This window comes from Danio rerio, chromosome 17, assembly GCF_052040795.2.
Source record: "Danio rerio strain M-AB ecotype USA chromosome 17, GRCz13ab, whole genome shotgun sequence".
NCBI classification, from domain to species: Eukaryota; Metazoa; Chordata; class Actinopteri; order Cypriniformes; family Danionidae; genus Danio; species Danio rerio.
This window is the reverse complement of record NC_141037.1, coordinates 5,302,930-5,324,595: the sequence shown is the minus strand read 5'-3', so window position 1 is coordinate 5,324,595 and position 21,666 is coordinate 5,302,930. Positions and strand designations below refer to the sequence as shown.

Sequence of the window (21,666 nt, the reverse complement as noted above, 5' to 3'; positions counted from 1 at the left end):
GGATTGTGAAAGCAAAATTCTCCTAGAAGTGTGATTATACCACTTCCCGATGGTGAATGTGGTTATACTCAAGGCAGGTATTATTTAATAGTTTGGTAATTTATTTCACTAGTTTGGGACCAATCAAACGTCGTCTGGGAAGTGGTTTTATTCCGCTTAGTAAAATAAAAAAAATTATTAGTGATCCATTTTTGGATGACACTGCATACATATACTATGCTGTTGAGTGCATAAGTGCATAGTGTGCCATTTGGGACGCAGCTAATGTTTTGTTCAGTGCAGTTGTGGTGACCTACTGTATCTTCTCATAAAACCAATGATTATGAGAAATTCTTATTACTTAATGACTATCATTATCATGATGCAAAAATTAAAATGATGCCATGATTCACTCACCCTCCAGGCATTCTTAGGTTTATAAAAGGTTTTTCAAGCCGCATAACGAGCTGTTTTTAACATCTAAAAATCAATGGAAGTGAATGAAAGCGGAAATCTCAAGCCAAATAGTTTCCAACGTCTGCACCCGCTCATACGTCAAGAATAAGGTCAATAGAACCTTTTTTACAAGACTGTTATGACATGTTTAACAGTCATCAGCATCTTAAATCCTTGAAAGTTTTTAATATTTTGATATTTAAAAAAACGCATGTACATTTATATGTATTTACATATGTATTATATCATCTTTATTAGGCAAATAAGGTGTTTCTAATGCAGCGTCTATGGGAACAGGACAGTAAATTTGATGTTGTTCTCTCTTCTGGCTGCCATTATCAGTCTCACACTATTTGTTTCCTTTTTCTGAGTCTTCATAACACTAACGTTGAGTTTTTCTTTTATTATTTCAGCAAATAAGATTGTAAAAAAATATTTTTGTACACCCCCATTCACTGGGCTCTAAGTTTACCCAACTATGACCACTTCTGCTGCTGAGAAACACTCAAATGTGAAAAGGCTTAATCCCGCACCTCAGTGAGTCTGATGAGGGACTCGAGCTGGCGGGTGGTGATGGGTGTGCTGTCCGCCGTCTGGTTCTGTTTGCGCAGCTCCAGATAGAAATCCTGCAGCACCTGCGCAGCCTCTGCAGAGAGAGTCGGGTGGACGTAGTGTCTGGCGTAACCCACGTACTTCCGGAGGAGTTGGTGAGGAATCGGGTCAAAAGCTTCTCCGGGAACCAGCTATAGAGAAAAAAAGAGAAATGAACATATACTAATAGTAATAATAGAAATTATCATTTTTTTTAAATGAACAACCATTAATTTAGGATAACATCCTACACACAATACCCCATAATGACAATGTGACAAAAGGGGTTTTGAAATTGTTGCAAATTTATTAAAAAATAAAAAACCCCAAAAGTCACATGTACATCTGTATTCACAGCCTTTGCTCAATACTATGTTGATGCACCTTTGGCAGCGATTACAGCCTCAAGTCTTTTTGATTATAATGCCACAAGCTTGGCACACCTGTCTTTGTGAATTTTTGTATCTCTCAAGCTCTATCAGGCTGGATGGGAAGCGACAGTGTACAGCCATTTTCAGATCTCTTCAGAGATGTTCAATAGGATTTAGGTCTGGGCTCTGGCTGGGCCACTCAAGGGCATTCACCGAGTTGTTGTGAAAGCCACTCCATTGATATTTTGGTGGTGTGCTTTGGCTCATTGTCCTGCTGGAAGATGAACCGTCGCCCCAGTCTGAGGTCAAGAGCACTCTGAAGCAGGTTTCATTCAGGATGTCTCTGTGCATTGCTGCATTCATCTTTCCCTCTATCCTGACTAGTCTTCCAGTTCCTGCTGCTGAAACACATCCCCACAGCATGATGCCGCCACCACCATGCTTCACTGTAGGGATGGTGTTAGCCTGGTGTTGAGCGGTGCCTGGTTTTCTCCAAACGTAACGCCTGGCATTCACTCCAAAGAGTTCAATTTGTGTCTTATCAGACCAGGCTTCCGTCTGGCCACTCTACCATACAGGCCTGATTGGTGGATTGCTGCACAGATGGTTGTCTTTCTGTAAGGTTCTCCTCTCTCCACAGAAGAACACTGAAGCTCAGACAGAGTGACCATTGGGTTATTGATCACCTCCCTGACTAAGGCCCTTCTCCCCCGATCACTCAGCTTAGATGGCCGGCCAGCTCTAGGAAGAATCCTGGTGGTTCCAAACATCTTCCACTTACGGATGATGGAGGCCGCTGTGCTCATTGGAACTTTCAGAGCAGCAGAAATGTTTCTGTAACTTTCCCCAGCCTTGTGCCTCGAGACAATCCTGTCTCAGAGGTCTACAGACAATTCCTTTGTCTTCATGCTTGGTTTGTGCTTTGACATGCACTATCAACCCCGGGACCTTTCAAATCACTAATTTTAATATACTGAATACTGATGTACATGTGATTTTTCAGCTTTTTTATTTTTAATTTCAAAAACTTTTTTTTTTCACATTGTCATTATGGGGGATTGTGTGTACAATGTTGAGGAAAAAAAATGTAATCAATTTTTAAATATGCATAAAAAAATGTATACTGTCCGAATGCACTGTATGGCTCTTAACCCTGGAATAGACATCCTGATTATGTCCGAGGCTCAGACATATTCTCTCAGTTCAAAACTAGATTAAAGACTTAGTTTTAGTCTTACACACAAATCATCACATAACTGTAGTGTGCTCCATGCAGGTGAGTGGGATTGACAAACCACACGTAGGACACACTCTTCCAGATTTAAGAGTACCCCAACAATGACTGAAGCCACAAAAATTAGAGGCTCCATAAAATGAAATAACATTTACAGCCATTTCATTTGTCTGTGTCTGAAATTTCAGTGCATCTCTAACATCACAGCACATTTCTGCTGTGTGATTGCCTCTTACTGGTCAATATAGAGTAAAAAAGTCCAGAGCTTATCATTGTTATTAACATAAATTTTATAGCAATTCGATATAATATAGTTTACCGGCCCAGCCCTACTTCCTGTCTTAATGCACCAGACATTATGTTAGAAATACTTCAATGGTTTATATGTTTGTTTCTGTTTATACATAGCACCCGTTTTCATTTATAGTACTTTATTTTCACATTGACATTAACATCTCTTGTTCAAATACATCATGAACAGCAGCTACACTAACTATTTTCTTTGTTCTCTATTTCTACCCGGGGATACTCATCCCGAGGCCTCTAGAGATTGTGCAGCGCCATTGATGAGATCCAAGACTTGTGAAGAAATGATACCAACCGTTGAGGACTTCCAGGACAACACATAATACACAAATACACTTTAACATGTACACACAGTAATCACCTATATGCTATATCAGAGCTCGAAATTGCGACTGTTTTGGTTGCATATGCGCCCGAAATTTTATCCATGCGACCTCCAAATATATTTGGGAGCATTTGTGCGAGTGCATAAAATCGATGTTGTGCGATCAGTTTTTACAGCAAAATGTTCACCACATGCGCTGAATTAGGAGGCATTCATGCATTAAGCATCTTTGCACCTAAAAACAACAAACGTAGCACACAGGAATGGTTTAAAACAGATGACATGTCAACTTGCTGCAGTAAACAAAGCCTGCAATGTTTGCCCCGCCTTCAGGCTCTTGTTATTGGCCCACTGCGCTAAAACAGAACCCGAATGGATTGTTTAATATCAGCTGTCAATCACTCAGTTCCGATGACAGGGAGCTACAGCCGCGAAAATGTAAGGGTCTGGATACGAGAGAATGAAAATAACACTGACGGATTTAGTTTTAGAAACAACCTAAAGTTACAAGTAATGACACATCTGATTAGTGATCATGTGCTGAATGTCAATCCAGCATGTACACTTTTCCAAGAGTGGATAAAAGACTTCCAGTGGTTAAAGTCCGCTATGAAAATGACTAAAGCATTCACTGTAAAGCCAGTGGGACGGAGTTTTCAGGTAACAGTGTTTGCCACTGAGTCTACACATTAAGCACCAGATGTTCTAACAATATTTAATCAACCCAAGCTCATTCTGGAAACGTAGCCCCGCGGACGTTTCTGGAGACCGTGATTTACGTGGCCGGAGGTACGTAAAGGCAGCGTTTGGTTTTTTCGAGCGAACGCTGCGGGGCAGTGTGGCGCCGCTCCGCCCCTCCTCTTCGTGCTCGCCGGCCGAAGGCTTGCCTCCGAGTGGAGGGCTTTCCCGACGCAATCAGTTTGTCCGCCTAGCTCACAGTGTTGCGTCGGCGGAGCGGAGGCCCCGGAGGAGGAGGAGCCGGCCGCGGTGGACGACGACCGGGATCGAGTCCGGGAAACAGCGGGTTCCGGAAATCAGGTAAGATGAAAAACGGAATCCGAAAAATAAGGGCGAGAACGCGGCGGGATCCGAAAACGCGGTCGAAATCGAAGACGAGGGCTTTTGCTTTTTTTTTTTTCGATCCGGCGGCTTTTCGCGCGTGAACGGCGCGGGCGCGAACGCCGCGCGCTCCCGAGAGGCGCCTGCCCGAGACGCAAAAAAGCGCGCACAGCGGCCTCTCGCGGATCCGTGAAAACAAAAAAAAACGCTCGAATACGTACCTACCGGGACGTAAATCGCGGTACGCAGAAACGTCCGCGGGGTTACGTTTCCACAATGAGCCCGGGTTGTATTTACTCCTTCATTTAATCGTCACGATGCTGCCTGTCATGCGACTGACACCGCGTTCACCATCGCTTAACAGCATGCATTCTCTGAGATGAAACTAATATTGCAGCTAATGAAAAGCCAGTTATTGCTATTAAGATGACGTATGCAAATGATAAGTTATATGTCTATATCATCTGTGCAATATCAGACAGCACCCGTGAGAACAGCACAGTGATTATTGTTAATTCATTTCATCTCATTCACATCAAGAAGTGCATGCAGGGCCGGTGAGCGCATGGTGATTTTGTTTATTTGTTAGTTGTGATTAGAGTATTAATATATTATAGAAACTGTTAATATAAAACGTGTAGTAATGGTGCTCATAATTTATGGTGGGTGCGGCGACTAAATTTTGTCTGGTGTGCCTAAATTTTTGAAGTTAGGAGCACCGGTGATACCCAGAAAAAAAGGTTAATTTCGAGCCCTGTATATAACTGCAGGTTAACTAGGTTTATATATATTAGGGTTGTAACGGTATGAATTTTTCACGGTATGATAATCGTCTAAAACAATACCACGGTTTGACGGTTTCGCGGTATACGGTATGTTACAAATGTTACAAAATAATAGAACAGTGAAGCAAATTTGACTTTTTCCAAATAATATATTTTTAGTTATTATAAACAACACCACTTACAATGAACAAATAAAAATAAGAAAATAATAAATAATGTGTCAAAGTCCAAATAAACATGGTGCAAATCCTCAGTAAAAAATAGATATAAATATTTACTATACTATAAATAGTTACATAACGAAACTAGATTCAATATGGAACATCCTTAGGTTTTATGTGCCAGCATGGATATGGATGTGGTTGTATGCAATGCAGACAAACAGCTGCATCTTCATTTGCGTCTTTTGAAAACAGCAAGAGCAGCAGTTCGTCTTTGCTGTGTCACTGTTTTGTCATGTTTCTGTGCTGCTGTGCATGCAAACGTACTTAGTATGAGAATTATTTCATGCAAAACTTTTTTTTTTCGTTTTATTTAGCCGCGCAGAAATGTATGCCTATCTCTCATTCCGTGTTGTTCAAAAAGCTTGGTCCACAAACAAAAGCGAAACCTATGCTTATTGGTTGTGATATAGCGAGTTTGAACCAATCTGGGCATGGAGGAGGGACAATGCATCAATGTATCATGTCTGATTTGTCCGGAGACACAGTGACGAGCGTTTCTATGTCAAATCAGCGTTGTCAAATGTTGATGACGTAACCGTACTGATTCCGGAGCCTCTGAAAGTCCGCGAATGTTATGTGATACATCACTGGAAAGCTGAGATTCTCTTCTTTATGCCAATCTTTGAATTGTATGAATCGGATCAGCGGATCAAAAGTTATTAAACATTTAAGAGCAATACTTATTTTTAGCCGCGGGCGGCTGTCTCGGTCTTTAAGGGTTAAAACCGTTGATATGCAATTGTTCATGGTATGATAATCGTGCACGTTCAAATCGTGGTAAACCGTCATACCGGTATATTGTTACAACCCTAATATATATATAATAACCTTAACTGTTAAAAGCTATTAGTTACTAGTTAATTACTTATACTGACTGAAAGTTATGATAACTTATAACTTTAACTTTTTCTGAAATTGATTGTAATGTAATATTGTGCACCTTTTGCAAAGCTGCGTTGAAACAATAATTATTGTGAAAAGCGCTATACAAATAAACTTGAATTGAATATGAGAAGGCAGATGTTACTTTGAGTGTGTCTGCGAGGGGTTTCTCCGATGAGACCTCCAGAATAGAGATGCTGGACTCATGTGTGTTAAAGCGTGTTGCCGCAGCGCCGCTGACTGCTCCACTCTTTCCTGCACGCATCGCCATCACATGTTCAGACAGCAGGTGATCGTGGTCCTCATTAGGAGTGTCCAACAAGATGAAGACCAGATCAAACCTGGACAGCAATGCACTGCCCATTCTAGAGGGACACAGACCATACTTTAAATGAGACCTATTATGCACTAGGAGAGGAGGAAAAAGCTGGAGCCCCTTGAACACTGAATATAATCAGCTACTAATGGTAAAATTTAATTAACTCTATATTTTTATAATCACACTTGATTAAAACAGTCTGCAGAAACACTTTGATTGACATTCTGCCTTTGTACGTGTCATCAGAGGGGGAAAGCCCCGCCCACTAGTGACCATCTTTCCCCCATTAGCATAAACAGCCCTGAGTGAGAAGCAGCTATTAGCCGCGTTTCCACTATCGCGCCTAAAGTAAGCGAGCCAGGGCCAGTCAATATCTAACATTTCCTAAATCAAGAATTTTCTAGACAAGCAGAACATACTGTCTTGTTTTGAGAAATAATATGCCAATATTGAGTGAGTTTTTCCGTAAAACAAGCAAAATAATCTGCCAATGGGGAAAGCAAAATAATCTTACGTCAAAAGAAAAAACAAGATTAATTTGCTTTCCCCATTGGCAGATTATTTTGCTTGTTTTACGGAAAAACTCACTTAATATTGGCATATTATTTCTCAAAACAAGACAATATGTTTTGCTTGTCTAGAAAATGCTTCTTTATATAAGAAATTTTAGATATTTAGACTAGAAACAAGACAAAAAATCTAAGCAAGAAAAGCATTTTTTGCAGTGTACTTTGTATTATTACAGATGTAGACTCACTTCAGATTCTCGGAGACGGTCTTTCCTTTATTGTAATGTCCTCCGACTGGATTGGCTGCTGCGATGATGGAGGTTCGAGCAGGAAGCGTGCAGACAATCCCAGCTTTAGCCAGACTGATGCTTTGCTGTTCCATGGCCTCCAGAAGAGCCTGATGCTGACTGCCCATCTTATCAAACTCATCAATGCAACAAATGCCTGGAAAATTAAATATTGAACCCACTGTGGTTAATGCATTTAAAATCAGCATGTGTTTTCGTCAAGCAGCAACCTCCCGCTCTCCCTCATTAAGCCAATACGGAAGTAACTGAAACTGCAATTCATCGACTGGCCTTTAGGGGCTGGCTCCTGGAACTCTAGATGTTCACTGACTCCAATGCAAAATTGGCCATTTTTACAGCAGACAAAAACATGTTTACAGCCTGGAACAAAAGATGGTTTTGGTGCATACAGCTAATATTACTCTACATGACAACTGTGAGGGGGTGAAATTTTAGAACTCATCTGTTCCATTTTTATTAAGTTATATTAAGTCTGCATAATTAAGGGCGTGGCCATTTGAGTGACAGCTAGGTCTCACTGGTCACTGTCACATCACCTCAGCTGATTCCGGCTGGTTAGCTGCTGAACTCGGTATATACATCCTATTTTTGTTTTGTTTTATGTGGCTTTACATGGTCAGTTTCCTTTTGGAATTATTTCCTACAATTATCAGATGATATGGCATGATGTGTGCACTTAATTGTGCTCATAACGGAGATTCATTCACAAACGAATCGCTCCCTCTGTTAGAATGAGAAGTAAAGGTGTGAGAGGGGGTGTGTTTCAGCACATGGATTAGGTCAAACTTAACAGGGAGGGAGGATAACACATTTCCATGCACACAAACAAATTTTCTTTGTCGGCAATTCCAGTGCGATCACTGATCCATCGATGTAGAAAAGTGATGTACAATTATAATTTTCATAATTAAAAAAAATATTTGCATACTGACCACCGGGAAAAATCCCGATCATAGATATATGTATTTATGTGTATATATATCTCTGGGTGGCCAGTCCTCCACTACACCTCGGGTCCACATTCATTTCAAAGGAGCGCTACCCTGTACTAAAATGGCGGCACTATTGACGCATTCAACAGTGTAGGCGACATCTAATGTAAATATCTATGACTTGTAGCTACTTGCGCTCTTCAGAAGCCAATGGGTGACGTCACGGATACTGCGTCCATATCTTTTACAGTCTATGGTTTTTGTGCTTACAATTGGGCCCCCACTGAATCTGCGCCCACAGATATCTGTAGATGTTTGAGCCCGTCATTTAATCTATTTATTTACTTATGCAAATACATATTTATGCAGTTTTCACAATAATTACAGTAATATTATTGAATAATATCCAAATGTCTTTTAGTGGATGTATTATGCAAGACCCGCTGTATTTTTAACAAACAAGCGGTTCTAATTGGATTGTAAATTACATTTAATTATATTACATTACATTTAAATGGTCAAACCCGGTTCAATTTATTATGCCAAGCTAAACTTAAAGTGACCCTGCCAGAACAAGTAATTGGCAGAATGGTTAAAAAAAAATGCTCAACTGTTTAACTCTAAAAGAGTTGGAGACTCCTAAAAAGGGGGACCTATTTTTTTAAAAAGTAGAGTGTTCCTTTAAGGGTGTACTCACACTATGTACAGTTGCCTTGAACCAGGCCGAAGCACGCTCGTCCCCCCTCCTGTCTCCCTCGTCGGCCCGCACTCACATTGCATTCACGCCTGAGCACGCTTCAGTCATCGATGATGCACTGTTCAGTTAGCGCTCTCACTCAGCACAGTGGACATTTCTCTAGTTATTACATTTTAATAATTTGATATGGAGTGACACGCAGTCAAATATTTCGCTGAACACATCAGCAACTATTAATGCTCATAAACAATCATAAAATCCTCGTGCTGTGGGAATTAGGAGGTTTGCTGAAGGTGCAGCTGTTGTGCAATGAGGGGTTTGCGTCTTTAATAATCTACGACAGTTTGTGTCCATTGAACACAAGAATGATTATTAAGACACATATGAAGTAGTCCCTTAAAAGTCACGTCCCGTCTTCAGTTTCGGGCTCAGGCGCGCTTTGCACTCACAATACAAGCGTACCGCACCTAAGCTTAAGTGAACCACACTTTGGAACCGTGCCCGAGCCCGATTCAGAGCACTCACACTTCTCAAACGATCCGGGAAATGCGCCTGGCAACAGTTCGGATAGTCTAGTGTGAGTGTGCCCTAAGGCTGAGACGGTCGGCCGTTGGGCTTTGTTGATCAGCGTCAGTTCAGCTTGTTGGTTAAGGGTGTTCCACAAGTCACCTCTCATCGGGCTAACGTCGGAGCTCGTTGACCTGATTCAGCAGGCCAAATTGGTGAATGAATCAGAGTGAGATACGATCTCGTGAGAAACATTATGAATACCTATTAGAGCTGTGAACCTACACTAGTCTCACGGTTCGGTTCGGTTACGATTATCATGCCATTGATTCGGTTCAATTCGATATCTCGGTGCATTGACGATGCTTTCCATACACAGTTTTATATTTTCTTCACAGCAGCAGTTCTTGTATTAAAAATGTATGAATATATTTATATTAATATATTATTTGTAATACAATTTTGTCGTTTAATACAAACAGTCAGATATATAAACTGTAACTTTAAACAAAACAAGCATTAAGCAAATAATATAAACAAATATAAACATCCAGCTCAATTTCTGATCCTTGTCTAGTTCTCTTACACCCCTTAGATTGGTTACACCCTCAACAAAAACGGTTGTGATTGGCTCTTGCGCGCTGCGCTCTTCACATAAGTGACACTGATAAGCAGCAGGCGGCAGCGGCGATCTCACAACTGATGCATGATAGACACGGTGGAGAAAACTCTGCAGACACGCGCTCGTTTCTGTATCCAAAAGTAATGCTGTAAAACAACCGAGAGGAGAAGAAAAGCCACGCCAGCAGGTCAAATGGGCCACTGTGTGTGTGAGAAAGAGAGAGAGACAGAGACAGAGCGAAAGCGAGAGCGAGAGAGAGGGAGAGAGAAAAAGAGAAATGGAGTAGGCTACTTTCATTCTCTTGATCTCAGTAAAATAGGGGCTATTGTTGTATATGTCAGTGAAAGACTGATCCAGCAAACACACACAGTGAAATTGTGCACAGTTCATGAGTATTAAGTAGTTAAAGCGCTGTAAATACTCTCGATCGCCTCCCTTGCGATAGAGCGCATATGAGGTAAATGACGTCAGTAATAACCGGTTATGATTATTACTGAACCGATACCGAATTGTCCGCGTCTGCATCGCGGTGCATCGAAGAAACAATTAATTTTGACACCCCTAATACTTATATTATCAGATATATTTGCAGGAGCAAATCCCTGGTTGGTGAGGGACGATTATTGTGATAATAGTGCTGAACACTTATTTGTTTACACTTTAAACGTGCACGTCAGACATTTTGATGTCCCACTGTAAACGAGAAAACAGAAACCGCCTAGATACTGTCCCCACACACATCTTCCCATGCAGGCGCTGAACATACGCTCTCATTTCAATTGGCTTTCATCCGTTTGGCGTGTTCACAGGCAACTTTTGGTCTAGATGGAACCAAACTTGAGCCGAAACAAGGTGACAACACAGTTGGGTTTTGTCAGCACCAATTGTTTGGTGTCAGCTTGGTGTATACTGGCCTTAAGATAAGCAGATTTTAGGTCTAGACATTGAGGAAAGTTTCCCTCGACAGCGGATAATTTACCAACAGATATGGACCCCATAATTCAGAACCTTTAATACCCAAAAAATGGACTTTGTTTTAAATACCTTGATCTCCCAGCACCAATGCTCCAGCCTCAAGAGCGTAGTCTCCGGATCCGCTGTCCCGGGATAGAGAAACAGTCAGTCCTGAGGTGGTGGTTGTGTTTCCACATACGTAAACACCCCGTGGGGCCACGTTACACACAGCCTGGATTAACACAAATACAACAGCATTAAAGATTTAAAAAACACACACACAATCATCAAGGTAATGCATGCAATAGAGGAGGTTTACAAGGTCATGTACCTGTAACATCTGACTTTTGCCAAGTCCAGGGTCTCCAACGATGAGCATATGCGGGTCTCCTCTTATCGGGATACGGTTTTTATCATCAACATACTTCTGACATCCTCCAAACAGAGCCAGAGCCAACCCAGCTTTAACAAGCTGAGAAAAACAAACAAACCCAAATAAGTCCAACCATTTTATAGCTTTACCATTCATTTATTAACCCTTGCGTGCTGTTAGGCATGCTGTCCTCGACTCTGGCGGATTTTGAGGCTTAATTTGGCCACAACTTTCTCTGCATTTCAACAAATGGAATGATTTTTGCTGACAAATCTTATTATGACATAAATTTTGGGAAAATGCTTCGCAAATTAAAAAAATAAATAAACAAACTGACTACCCCTTTATTATGTTGGGGGCTGTTTTTGCCCTATTGACTTCTATTATAACCATATTTTTTAATTCCAAAGCTAATACGCCATATTATTATGTATTCTTTGTTGTTAGTGGTTTTCCTTGTTAGGAAGAGGTACATTTTTTGTTGTTGATCATCAGTTGCTTTGCAAAAAAAAAAAAAAAGCTTAGTTTCTGGCTTTGGAGTTATATGGAGTATACAGAGTGTGTGTGTGTGTGTGTGTGTGTGTGTGAGAGAGAGAGAGATCTTTGCACACTTACATTGATATGTCTGAGAAAATTAAATAAGCCCCTTAACTCTCAGAGCACAGTAAACACATTAAGTGTATTTATGCACACACACACTATAGAACTCCATATAAAAGCCAGACCTTTTTGCAGGCTTATTTAATAGGTTAATGCTGCCAATTGATGATCGACTCTAAAAATACAAATTTAACTTGTGAATGCATGATTATATGGCGTCAAACTTTTGTAAATGAAAAATGTGGTTATAATGGAAGTCATTGGGGCAAAAACAGTCACAAACATAACAAAAGGGTAGACCATTTGAACAGTAAACAAGGGTTAAATTAATGGCTGAAACAATGCACAACTGTGGCGAAATATGATGCAATAATCAATTATCTCGATTAATGCTTTTTTATAATCGTTTGAAACCGAAATCTAAATCGGATTTTCGATTAATTGCAAAGCCCTTTATAATAGTAGAGCATTTTTATGCCTTTTTCTACCTCAATACTTATCCTCTCCCGCGCCCCCCCTGTGAACTCTGTGAAACAATGCTGATGTATTAATAGCATAGCTATAGAAATTCCATAATTATAAACAAAGATTAAAGGAATATTATTAGCGGTAAATATCAACAGGGTAACACTTTAGTTTAATCAGAATTTCTCACTATTAACAAGTGGATTACCACTTGTCTATTATTAAGATACTGGCTTTTTAATAAGTAATTATAAAGAACATATTCTGCATAATATTATTCTACATCCCTAATACTACACAATACAACCTTAATAAATAAATTATTAAGTAAATTATGAGTTTATTGAGAGAAAGGCCAAAGTTAAATGTTTGTAAAGTTAAATTTGTTAGCCAGAATTGTACCTTAAAATAAAGTGTGACCAAAAACAATATCTGGAAACTCACCAAATGGCCGTAAATGACTGGACAAAGAGAGCTGCAATTGAACATGGAGTCGTATTAGCATCTTAATTTCAAATACAGCACACACACAAAGTGGAAACAAACAAACAAACAAAACAAATAAATTAAAAAGCTATAAAAAATAAAATATTAAAATAAAATATAAAATTTACTAGATGTAAAATTAAAAAAATATAATTAAAAAATTTTATATAGAAATAAAATATTAATTAATTGTTAGAAATGTAATAAATTAAATTAAATGAAAAAATAATAATAAAAAATATAGAAATAAAAATAAATAAATATAGAAATAAATAAAACTTAGACTTGTAGAATTAGTAGCTTAAACTTAAAGCATTCATATACAGTTACTCTCTGATGAAATAAAGTGCTTCTTTTATCCTTGTATATGGATAAAAGCATCTGCTGAATGAATAAATGTCAAATGTATATGTATTTAACACAATGAAATGTTTCTCACTTGACTATAAGCTTGAACAGGTCTTCTTGTGCTTGGATCTCCTGAATGGCGTAGAGATCCTTGATGGAGAACTCCACCGATGGTCCCTGGCCCTCAGATTCAGACACGGCTTTGCTTTTCTGACCCTTCGAGTTGCTGACTGAATTTGCTTGAATGTACAACAGGAACATGCACTTGTCCTTCTTGTTTCTGGTACTTCCTGAAAAAAGTATTTAACACAAATCACGATCAAGAAACACTGAGTTCTGGATTGAATAATTTTACATTTTAAAGGAGACCTATTAAGCCTCATTAGTCTCTGATGTCTCTAGAGTGTGTTAGTGACGTTTCAGCTTAAAATACCCAACAAATAATGTTTTATCACTCTTTAAAACTGCTACTTTTAGGCTTTTATCCAAACTATGTAATTTTAGTGACTGCTGCTTTAAATTCAAATAAGATTGTGCTCTTTTCAAAAGGAGCAACAAAACTCATTTGTTCATTTTCCTTTGGCTTACCCGCTTATTTATCAGAGGTCATCACAGTGTGAATGAACCGCCAACTATTCCAGCATATGCATTACACAACGGATACCCTTTCCAGCCGCAACCCAGTACTGGGAAACACCCATACACACTCATTCACAAACACACTATATAGCGCATGTGTTTGGACTGTGTGGGAAACCGGAGCACCTGAAGGAAACCCATGGGGTGAACATGCAAACTCCACACAGAAATTCCAAGGACTCGAACGAGCGACCTTCTTGCTGTGAGTGCTTACCACTGAGCCACCATGCCACCCATTAGCATACTGTCTTTTAATAAAATATGCATGCAATATTGATCAAATCACATTTCCTTAAAAAATAAGTATATTTGCCTGACTGTATATTAAATATTGATTTGAATGAAGTATATTGTGTGTATTGTAGGGGTTTGACACAAACATGCTCAGGGACCATCATGTAAAAAAACTGAGTCACACAGAAGGCCACCAGAGGCTGTCCTTTTCCTCCAGAACATTGAGGTCAGATGTATAAATAGCACTAGCTGAGTATTGCCAGACTCCATTGCCCAGATTTCAAAAAATACAACAGGAATCAGCAATTGTTAAGAAAAAAATATACCTGTTCATGCAAACTCTATCCACAGTATATGTATAGTGTATCCGAAAAGTACTTATATCGCTTCACTTTTAGTTACAGCCTTATTCCAGAATTGATTAAATTCATTTATTTCCTCAAAATTCTACATTCAATAGCCCATAATGACAATGTGAAAAAAATGTTTTTGAAATTGTTGCATTCACAGCCTTTGCTCAATACTTTGTTGATGCACCTTTGGCAGCGATTACAGCCTCAAGTCTTTTTGATTATAATGCCACAAGCTTGGCACACCTGTCTTTGTGAATTTTTGTATCTCTCAAGCTCTATCAGGTTGGATGGGAAGCGAGGGGTGTACAGCCATTTTCAGATCTCTCCATTGATGTTCAATAGGATTTAGGTCTGGGTTCTGGCTGGGCCACTCAAGTACATTCACCGAGTTATTGTGAAGCCACTCCATTGATATTTTGGCGGTGTGCTTTGGGTCATTGTCCTGCTGGAGGATGAAGCGTCGCCCCAGTCTGAGGTCAAGAGCACTCTGAAGCAGGTTTTCATTCAGGATGTCTCTGTACATTGCTGCATTCATCTTTCCCTCTATCCTGACTAGTCTTCCAGTTCCTGCTGCTGAAACACATCCCCACAGCATGATGCCAACACCATCCTGCTTCACTGTAGGGATTGTGTTAGCCTGGTGATGAGCGCTGCCTGGTTTTCTCCAAACATAACGCCTGGCATTCACTCCAAAGAGATCAATTTTAGTCTCATCAGACCAGAGAATTTAGTTTCTTATATGGTCTGAGAGTCCTTCAGATGCCTTTTGGCAAATTCCAGATGGGGGGCAGCTTCCATCTGGCCACTCTACCATACAGGCCTGATTGCTGCACAGATGGTTGTCCTTCTGTAAGGTTCTTCTCTCTCCACAGAAGAACACTGGAGCTCAGACAGAGTGACTATCGGGTTATTGATTACCTCCCTCACTAAGGCCCCTTCTCCCCCCCATCACTCAGCTTAGATGGCCGGCCAGCTCTAGGAAGAGTCCTGGTGGTTCAAACATCTTTTGATGGAGGCCACTGTGCTTATTGGAACTTTCAGAGCAGCAGAAATGTTTCTGTAACCTTCCCCAGCCTTGTGCCTCGAGGCAATCCTGTCTGGGAGGTCTACAGACAATTCCTTTGTCTTCATCCTTGGTTTAGAGTGATCAATGGAAACAGAATGTACCCGAGCTCAATTTAAAGCTTCATGGCAAAGGCTGTGAATACTGATGCACATGTGAGTTTTCAGCTTTTTTATTTTTTATAAATTTGCAACAATTTCAAAAACTCTTTTTTTCACATTGTCATTATGGGGGATTGTGTGTAGAATGTTGAGGAAATAAATGAATTTAATCTAATTTGGAATAAGGCTGTAACATACAAATAAGGAAAGAGTGAAGCACTGTGAATACTCTCCAGATGCACTGTACATCCAGCTTAATGCGGTTCCATACGCAACACAAGTGTTTTTAGCTAGTTAGACGCAGGTTTGTAAAGAGGTGTGTTACAGCACATTGTTAGCGTGTTGCTGTTTTGAGGCAACTTAAATTGACCATTGACCAACTAAAAGCTGCTCTAAACAGTGGGGAAAATAAGTATTAAAAAAGATCTAAGTGTGTTTTTCCATGTTTTCTGAAGCGTCTAACAGTATTCATGTATACAGTAATTCAATAATCATATGTAAAAATAACACTGCATAGCCTTTGTTGTATGAATAATGCAAATAATTAATTGTTATCAAAGTTACAAACAGTGCAATTTCCTATGCATGAATGCTTTTAAAATCATTATACAGTCACAGGCCTTAAAAAAACATGCAAATGCCAAATTTTAATCCAGACTTAATGTTCGCGATGTGACAATAGGGAATGATCCTATTGCGATATTGATGCTGATGTGATTTATTGTGCAGTCCTAGTTAAAACTGATTCTTTAATCAATTATGTTCCATAATTTTGGATTTCTTGGGTGTCCCTCTTTTATGTTACGTCCTTGTAATGCATGGGGCATAACAAATGTGGACTAATAGAGCCCTTTGTGTCTAAAAGTGTCTAAAATAGTGTCTCGTACCCTCTTCATTGGACACTTTAATGACCCCTGTGATGGTGACCATGTCTCCAGGCACACAACTGTCCACCAGGTCCTGCGTGAGCTCACATTCAATGGTGCGCGGGATTCGGCCAGACTCACGCTGGTCACCAGACATCAGCTCCTGAACCCTGTGGAAAACACACAGCAAGAGGGCAGAAACTCTCTTTAATTTCTCACCTCACTGTTGTAAACGAAAATGTTTTGTGATTTAGAGCCTAAAATAAAATTCTTTTAAATCTGAAAACTAGTGCTGGGCAAAAAAAATAAAAATAATAAATCCCATCCAAAATAAAAGTTTGTTTTTACATAATTTAAATATATATATATATATATATATATATATATATATATATATATATATATATATATATATATATATATATATGCATACATTTGAGAATGTGTATTTATATTTTGATATAAAATGTATATGATACAAATTATATATAAATTTAAATCATATATATATATATATATATATATATATATATATATATATATATATATATATATATATATATATATATAAAATTGCCGTCTTCCACCAACACCCCACATGCAACATGACTTCTCAATCCAGATGGGATCATCCACCATTACCCCATGTTGTTCGGTTGGGAATCTAAGTGATACTGGATGATCAGTTGTCCTTCAAAGAGCACATTGCTAACATTGCTATCTGAAAAATTAGACCCTTCTTAACAGATCACGCTGCACAACTTTTAGTCCAAGCTCTTGTCATTTCAAGGCTGGACTACTGCAATGCTCTTCAAGTTGGTCTCCCATCCTGCACTCTCAAGCGTCAACAAAGGCTGCAAGCGATCTCAAATTTCCCTCCAAAAACATCTTGATCAGTGAGTTCAAACACAAAGAATAAAGACGTTAAACATGCACATGCACAGCAAAATCCTCCTGAGTAAAATTTACTCAGTTCAGAGAGTATTTGGTCCCTCTTCAAATCAGGGCAAACGGGTAGGTAAAAATGAAAGCTGCTGTTTGTGGAGTTGCTTAATAATCCTCTGCTGAGATTTTGAGAGATTCAATGTATTCTATTTCAGCTGATTTCATCTAAGACTGTGACTGAAGTGAGCGGTAGTTTTGAGTTTCTCTTCTGTGTTTCTGGTTATTAACAGCAGGTATTGATCATCAGTGCACAATCATCACTTAATTAATTAATTAATTGCCGGCAGCTAGCTCACTGCAACTCTCACATGGTCGCCCACTGAAGCTAAGCAGGGCTGCGCCTGGTCAGTACCTGGATGGGAGACCACATGGGAAAGCTAGATTGCTGCCGGAAGTGGTGTTAGTGAGGCCAGCAGGGGGCGCCCAACCTGCGGTCTGTGTGGGTCCTAATGCCCCAGTATAGTGACGGGGATGCTATACTGCTCAGTGAGCGCCGTCTTTCGGATGAGACGTTAAACCGAGGTCCCGACTCTCTGTGGTCGTTAAAAATCCCAGGATGTCCTTCGAAATGAGTAGGGGTTTAACCCCAGCATCCTGGCCAAATCTGCCCACTGGCCTCTATCTCCTAACCATCCCCATATTCAATTGGCTTCATCACTGTCTCCTCTCCACCAATCAGCTGGTGTGCGGTCTGGTGCATAATGGCTGCCGTCGCGTCATCCAGGTGGATGCTGCACACTTGTGGTGGATGAGGAGATCCCCCCATAGTGTAAAGCGCTTTGAGTGCCCAGAAAAGCGCTATATAAGTGTAAGGAATTATTATTATTATTATTAATCCTTTCATTGTCTCAGCAACTTGAGTAATTTTAACTGAATTTAGAGAGGGACCAAATACTATCTAAACAGAGTAAATTTTACTCTGAGGATTTTGCTGTGTGTCTAGTTTACATTTATTGGCAAATATTGCATAATCTTGCAGATTTGCACTATTCAACATCCGTAAAATAAGACCCTTCATAACAGATGGTCCTGCACAACTTTTAGTCCAAGCTCTTGTCATTTCAAGGCTGGACTACTGCAATGCTCTTCTAGCTGGTCTCCCATCCTGCACTCTTAATCCTCTATAGATGATCCAGAACGCTGCAGCTCGTCTAGTCTTCCAGAGAGCCCATGTAACACCAGATTTGCACTTTTTAACCTTCAAAAAAATTAGACCCTTCTTAACAGATCATGCTGCACAACTTTAAGTCCAAGCTCTTGTCTCTCCCATCCTGCACTCTCAATCCTCTACAGGTGATCCAGAACGCTGCATCTCATCTAGTCTTCAATGAGCCAAACATTCCCATTTAACGCCTCTTTTTAATCTCTCTGCATTGGTTGAAGCTCAGATCAAGTTCAAATTACTGATGCTTGCTTACAGGACAGCCACTGGACCCTTTTACACCTCCACCAGCTGCTGAAGGTCTACATCACCCCAGGAGCCTCAGGTCAAGGTGGGAGAACCGCATTGTGGTGCCATCGCAGAGGGACTAGGAGTTACTTTCCAAAAACTTTTAATTCACTGTTCCTCGCAGGTGGAATGATCTTCCCATTCCCACTCGGACTGTGGATGGGCCGGTATCCTACAAACGTCAACCAAAAACCTCTCTCTTAAGAAGACACCTGAACCCTAGTGAATAATACCAAAACCACCTAGCACTCTCTCGCTCTCTCTCTCTCTCTCTCTCTCTCTCTCTCTCTTTCTCTCTCTCTCTCTTTCTCTCTCTCTCTCTCTAAAAAAAATGCACTTTTACTCTAGCGCTAAATTCAAAACAAACTTTTATTGGATGCGATTAATCTTTGCCCAGCACTAATAAACAACTGTAAACTAAAATTCCTGTCAATAAATTAAAATACTTAATATCATTTGATGATGAGAAATGCATTGGGAAAAATTTTACATGCTATTATTAAGTATTAAAATTGTAAAAAATCAAAGCAAAGAGAGCATGAAGTACATTCTGCTCTATACACTTTCATACTTTATTGTCTGCCAGTCGACAGTGAGTGTGAAAGGTGAACTTCGGTTTGGAGTGAATGACCGACCACGACATTCAGACTGTAAACACTGGTGAAAAACAAAATTAGGATGTTAGAGATCATCAAATAATACAACATGCAATGCATATATTGATGTACCATTTAGAAACTGTTATTTAAATCGTAAAAGTGGCTGGCCACTTTATTAGGTACATCTTGCTAGTACCAGGTTAGACCCCCTTTTGCCTTCAGAACTGCCTTAATCCTTTGTGGCATAAATTCAACAAGGTTCTGGAAATAATCCTCAAAGGTTTTGCTCCATATTGACATGATAGCATCACACAGTTGCTGCAGATTTGTTGGCTGCACGTCCATGACGCAAATCTCCACTTCCACCACATCCCAAAAGTGCTCTATGGGACTGAGCTCTGGTGACTATGGAGGCCATTTGAGTACATTGGACTCTGTCATGAAACTAGTCTGAGATGATTTCCAATTTAGTAGCCATCAGAACATGGGTGCACTGTGGTCATAAAGGGATGGACATGGTCAGCAACAATACTAAGGTAGGCTGGGGTGTTGACATGATGCTCAATTGGTACTAATGGACCCAAAATGTGCCAAGAAAATATCCCCCACACCATTACACAACCATCAGCCTGAACCGTCAACACAAGGCAAGATGGATTCATGCTTTCATGTTGTTGATGCCAAATTCTGACCCGACCATCTGAATTTGGCAGCAGAAACCAAGACTCATCAGACCAGGCAACGTTTCTCCATTCTTCTATTGTCCAATGTTGGTGAGCCTGTGTGAATTGTAGCCTCAGTGTGGTCTTCTGTTGCTGTAGCCCATCTGCCTCAAGGTTGGTTGTGTTGTGATGTTTAGAAATACTCTTTTGCTCATTTAAGTTACTACTGCCTTTCTATCAGCTGGAGCCAGTCCGGCCATTCTCCACTGACCTCTGGCATCAACAAGGCATTTGCGCCCACAGAACTGCCGCACACTGAATATTTTTTCTTTTTCAAACCATCCTCTAGAGATGGTTGTGCATGAAAATCCCAGTAGATCAGCAGTTTCTGAAATACTCAGACCAGGCCTTCTGGCACCAACAACCATGACATGTTCAAAGTCACTTAAACCACTTTCCATTCTGATGCTCACTTCGAACTGCAGCAGATTGTCTTGACCATGTCTACATGCCAAAATTCATTGAGCTGCTGCCATGTGAATGGCTGGTTAGAAATTTGCGTTGACGATCAGTTGGACAGGTGTACCTAATAAAGTGGCCAGGGAGTGTATATAAAGTAATTATTTAATTAATGTGCAGATCATGACCTTTTGAATTATACTGTTGACAAGATTTAAATACCGCAAGAGTGCAGTGCATACTTTACTACTGAAATTGTAGAACTCCTGGAATAAATTTGTTTTTGTTCCACTGAATGACATGGAATTTAAAATATTAGATTAGCACAGGTAGAACGGCACAAAACTAAGCCAATCTAAACTGGCTGAAGCTGAAAGCACATGTACCTTCGTGGGCATGGTGTATTTCCCATCAGGCAGTGTGACGCTCTGCGTGTCTCCACAGCTGTTACAGACGAATGCCAGCTTCATGCAGAGCGGTTTAATGTTACTCACTCTCACCACAGTACCTCTGATCACAACAAACTTGCCGTATAAATTTGCTCTCAGACTTTTTAAAGGAGTCAGTGGCTCATAGTTGTACAACCTGACGACAGAAAGACAGTAACAACATTTAAATCACATAACAAAATTATTTCCAAGCTCTTTACATGACAATGGACCCTTTTCACTTTTCATATATATATATATATATATATATATATATATATATATATATATATATATATATATATATATATATATATATATATATATATATACATACATACATACATATATATATATATACATTACATACATATATACATTACATACATATATATATATATATATATATATATATATATATATATATATATATATATATATATATATATATATATATATATATATATATATATATATATATATATATATATATATATATATATTAGGGATGTGCGGAGCAGCCGGTATTTGTATT

General features: G+C 39.5%; 1 protein-coding gene across 3 annotated transcripts in view; it reads right to left on the bottom strand.

Annotated features, from left to right (window-relative positions):
• The window catches only part of mcm8 (minichromosome maintenance 8 homologous recombination repair factor), a 40,024-nt gene that overhangs the window by 7,645 nt on the left and 10,713 nt on the right, over positions 1–21,666 (bottom strand). For all 3 annotated transcript variants that reach the window (XM_087289944.1, XM_087289943.1, XM_087289945.1), the window contains 10 exons: positions 21,090–21,288; positions 19,555–19,640; positions 16,610–16,758; positions 13,424–13,622; positions 12,943–12,973; positions 11,392–11,532; positions 11,151–11,292; positions 7,289–7,484; positions 6,358–6,577; positions 969–1,178 (listed from right to left, as the gene is read on the bottom strand). In XM_087289944.1, coding sequence (XP_087146070.1) covers positions 969–1,178; positions 6,358–6,577; positions 7,289–7,484; positions 11,151–11,292; positions 11,392–11,532; positions 12,943–12,973; positions 13,424–13,622; positions 16,610–16,758; positions 19,555–19,640; positions 21,090–21,288 — 1,573 coding nt within the window. The remainder of the gene's footprint in view (positions 1–968; positions 1,179–6,357; positions 6,578–7,288; positions 7,485–11,150; positions 11,293–11,391; positions 11,533–12,942; positions 12,974–13,423; positions 13,623–16,609; positions 16,759–19,554; positions 19,641–21,089; positions 21,289–21,666) is intronic.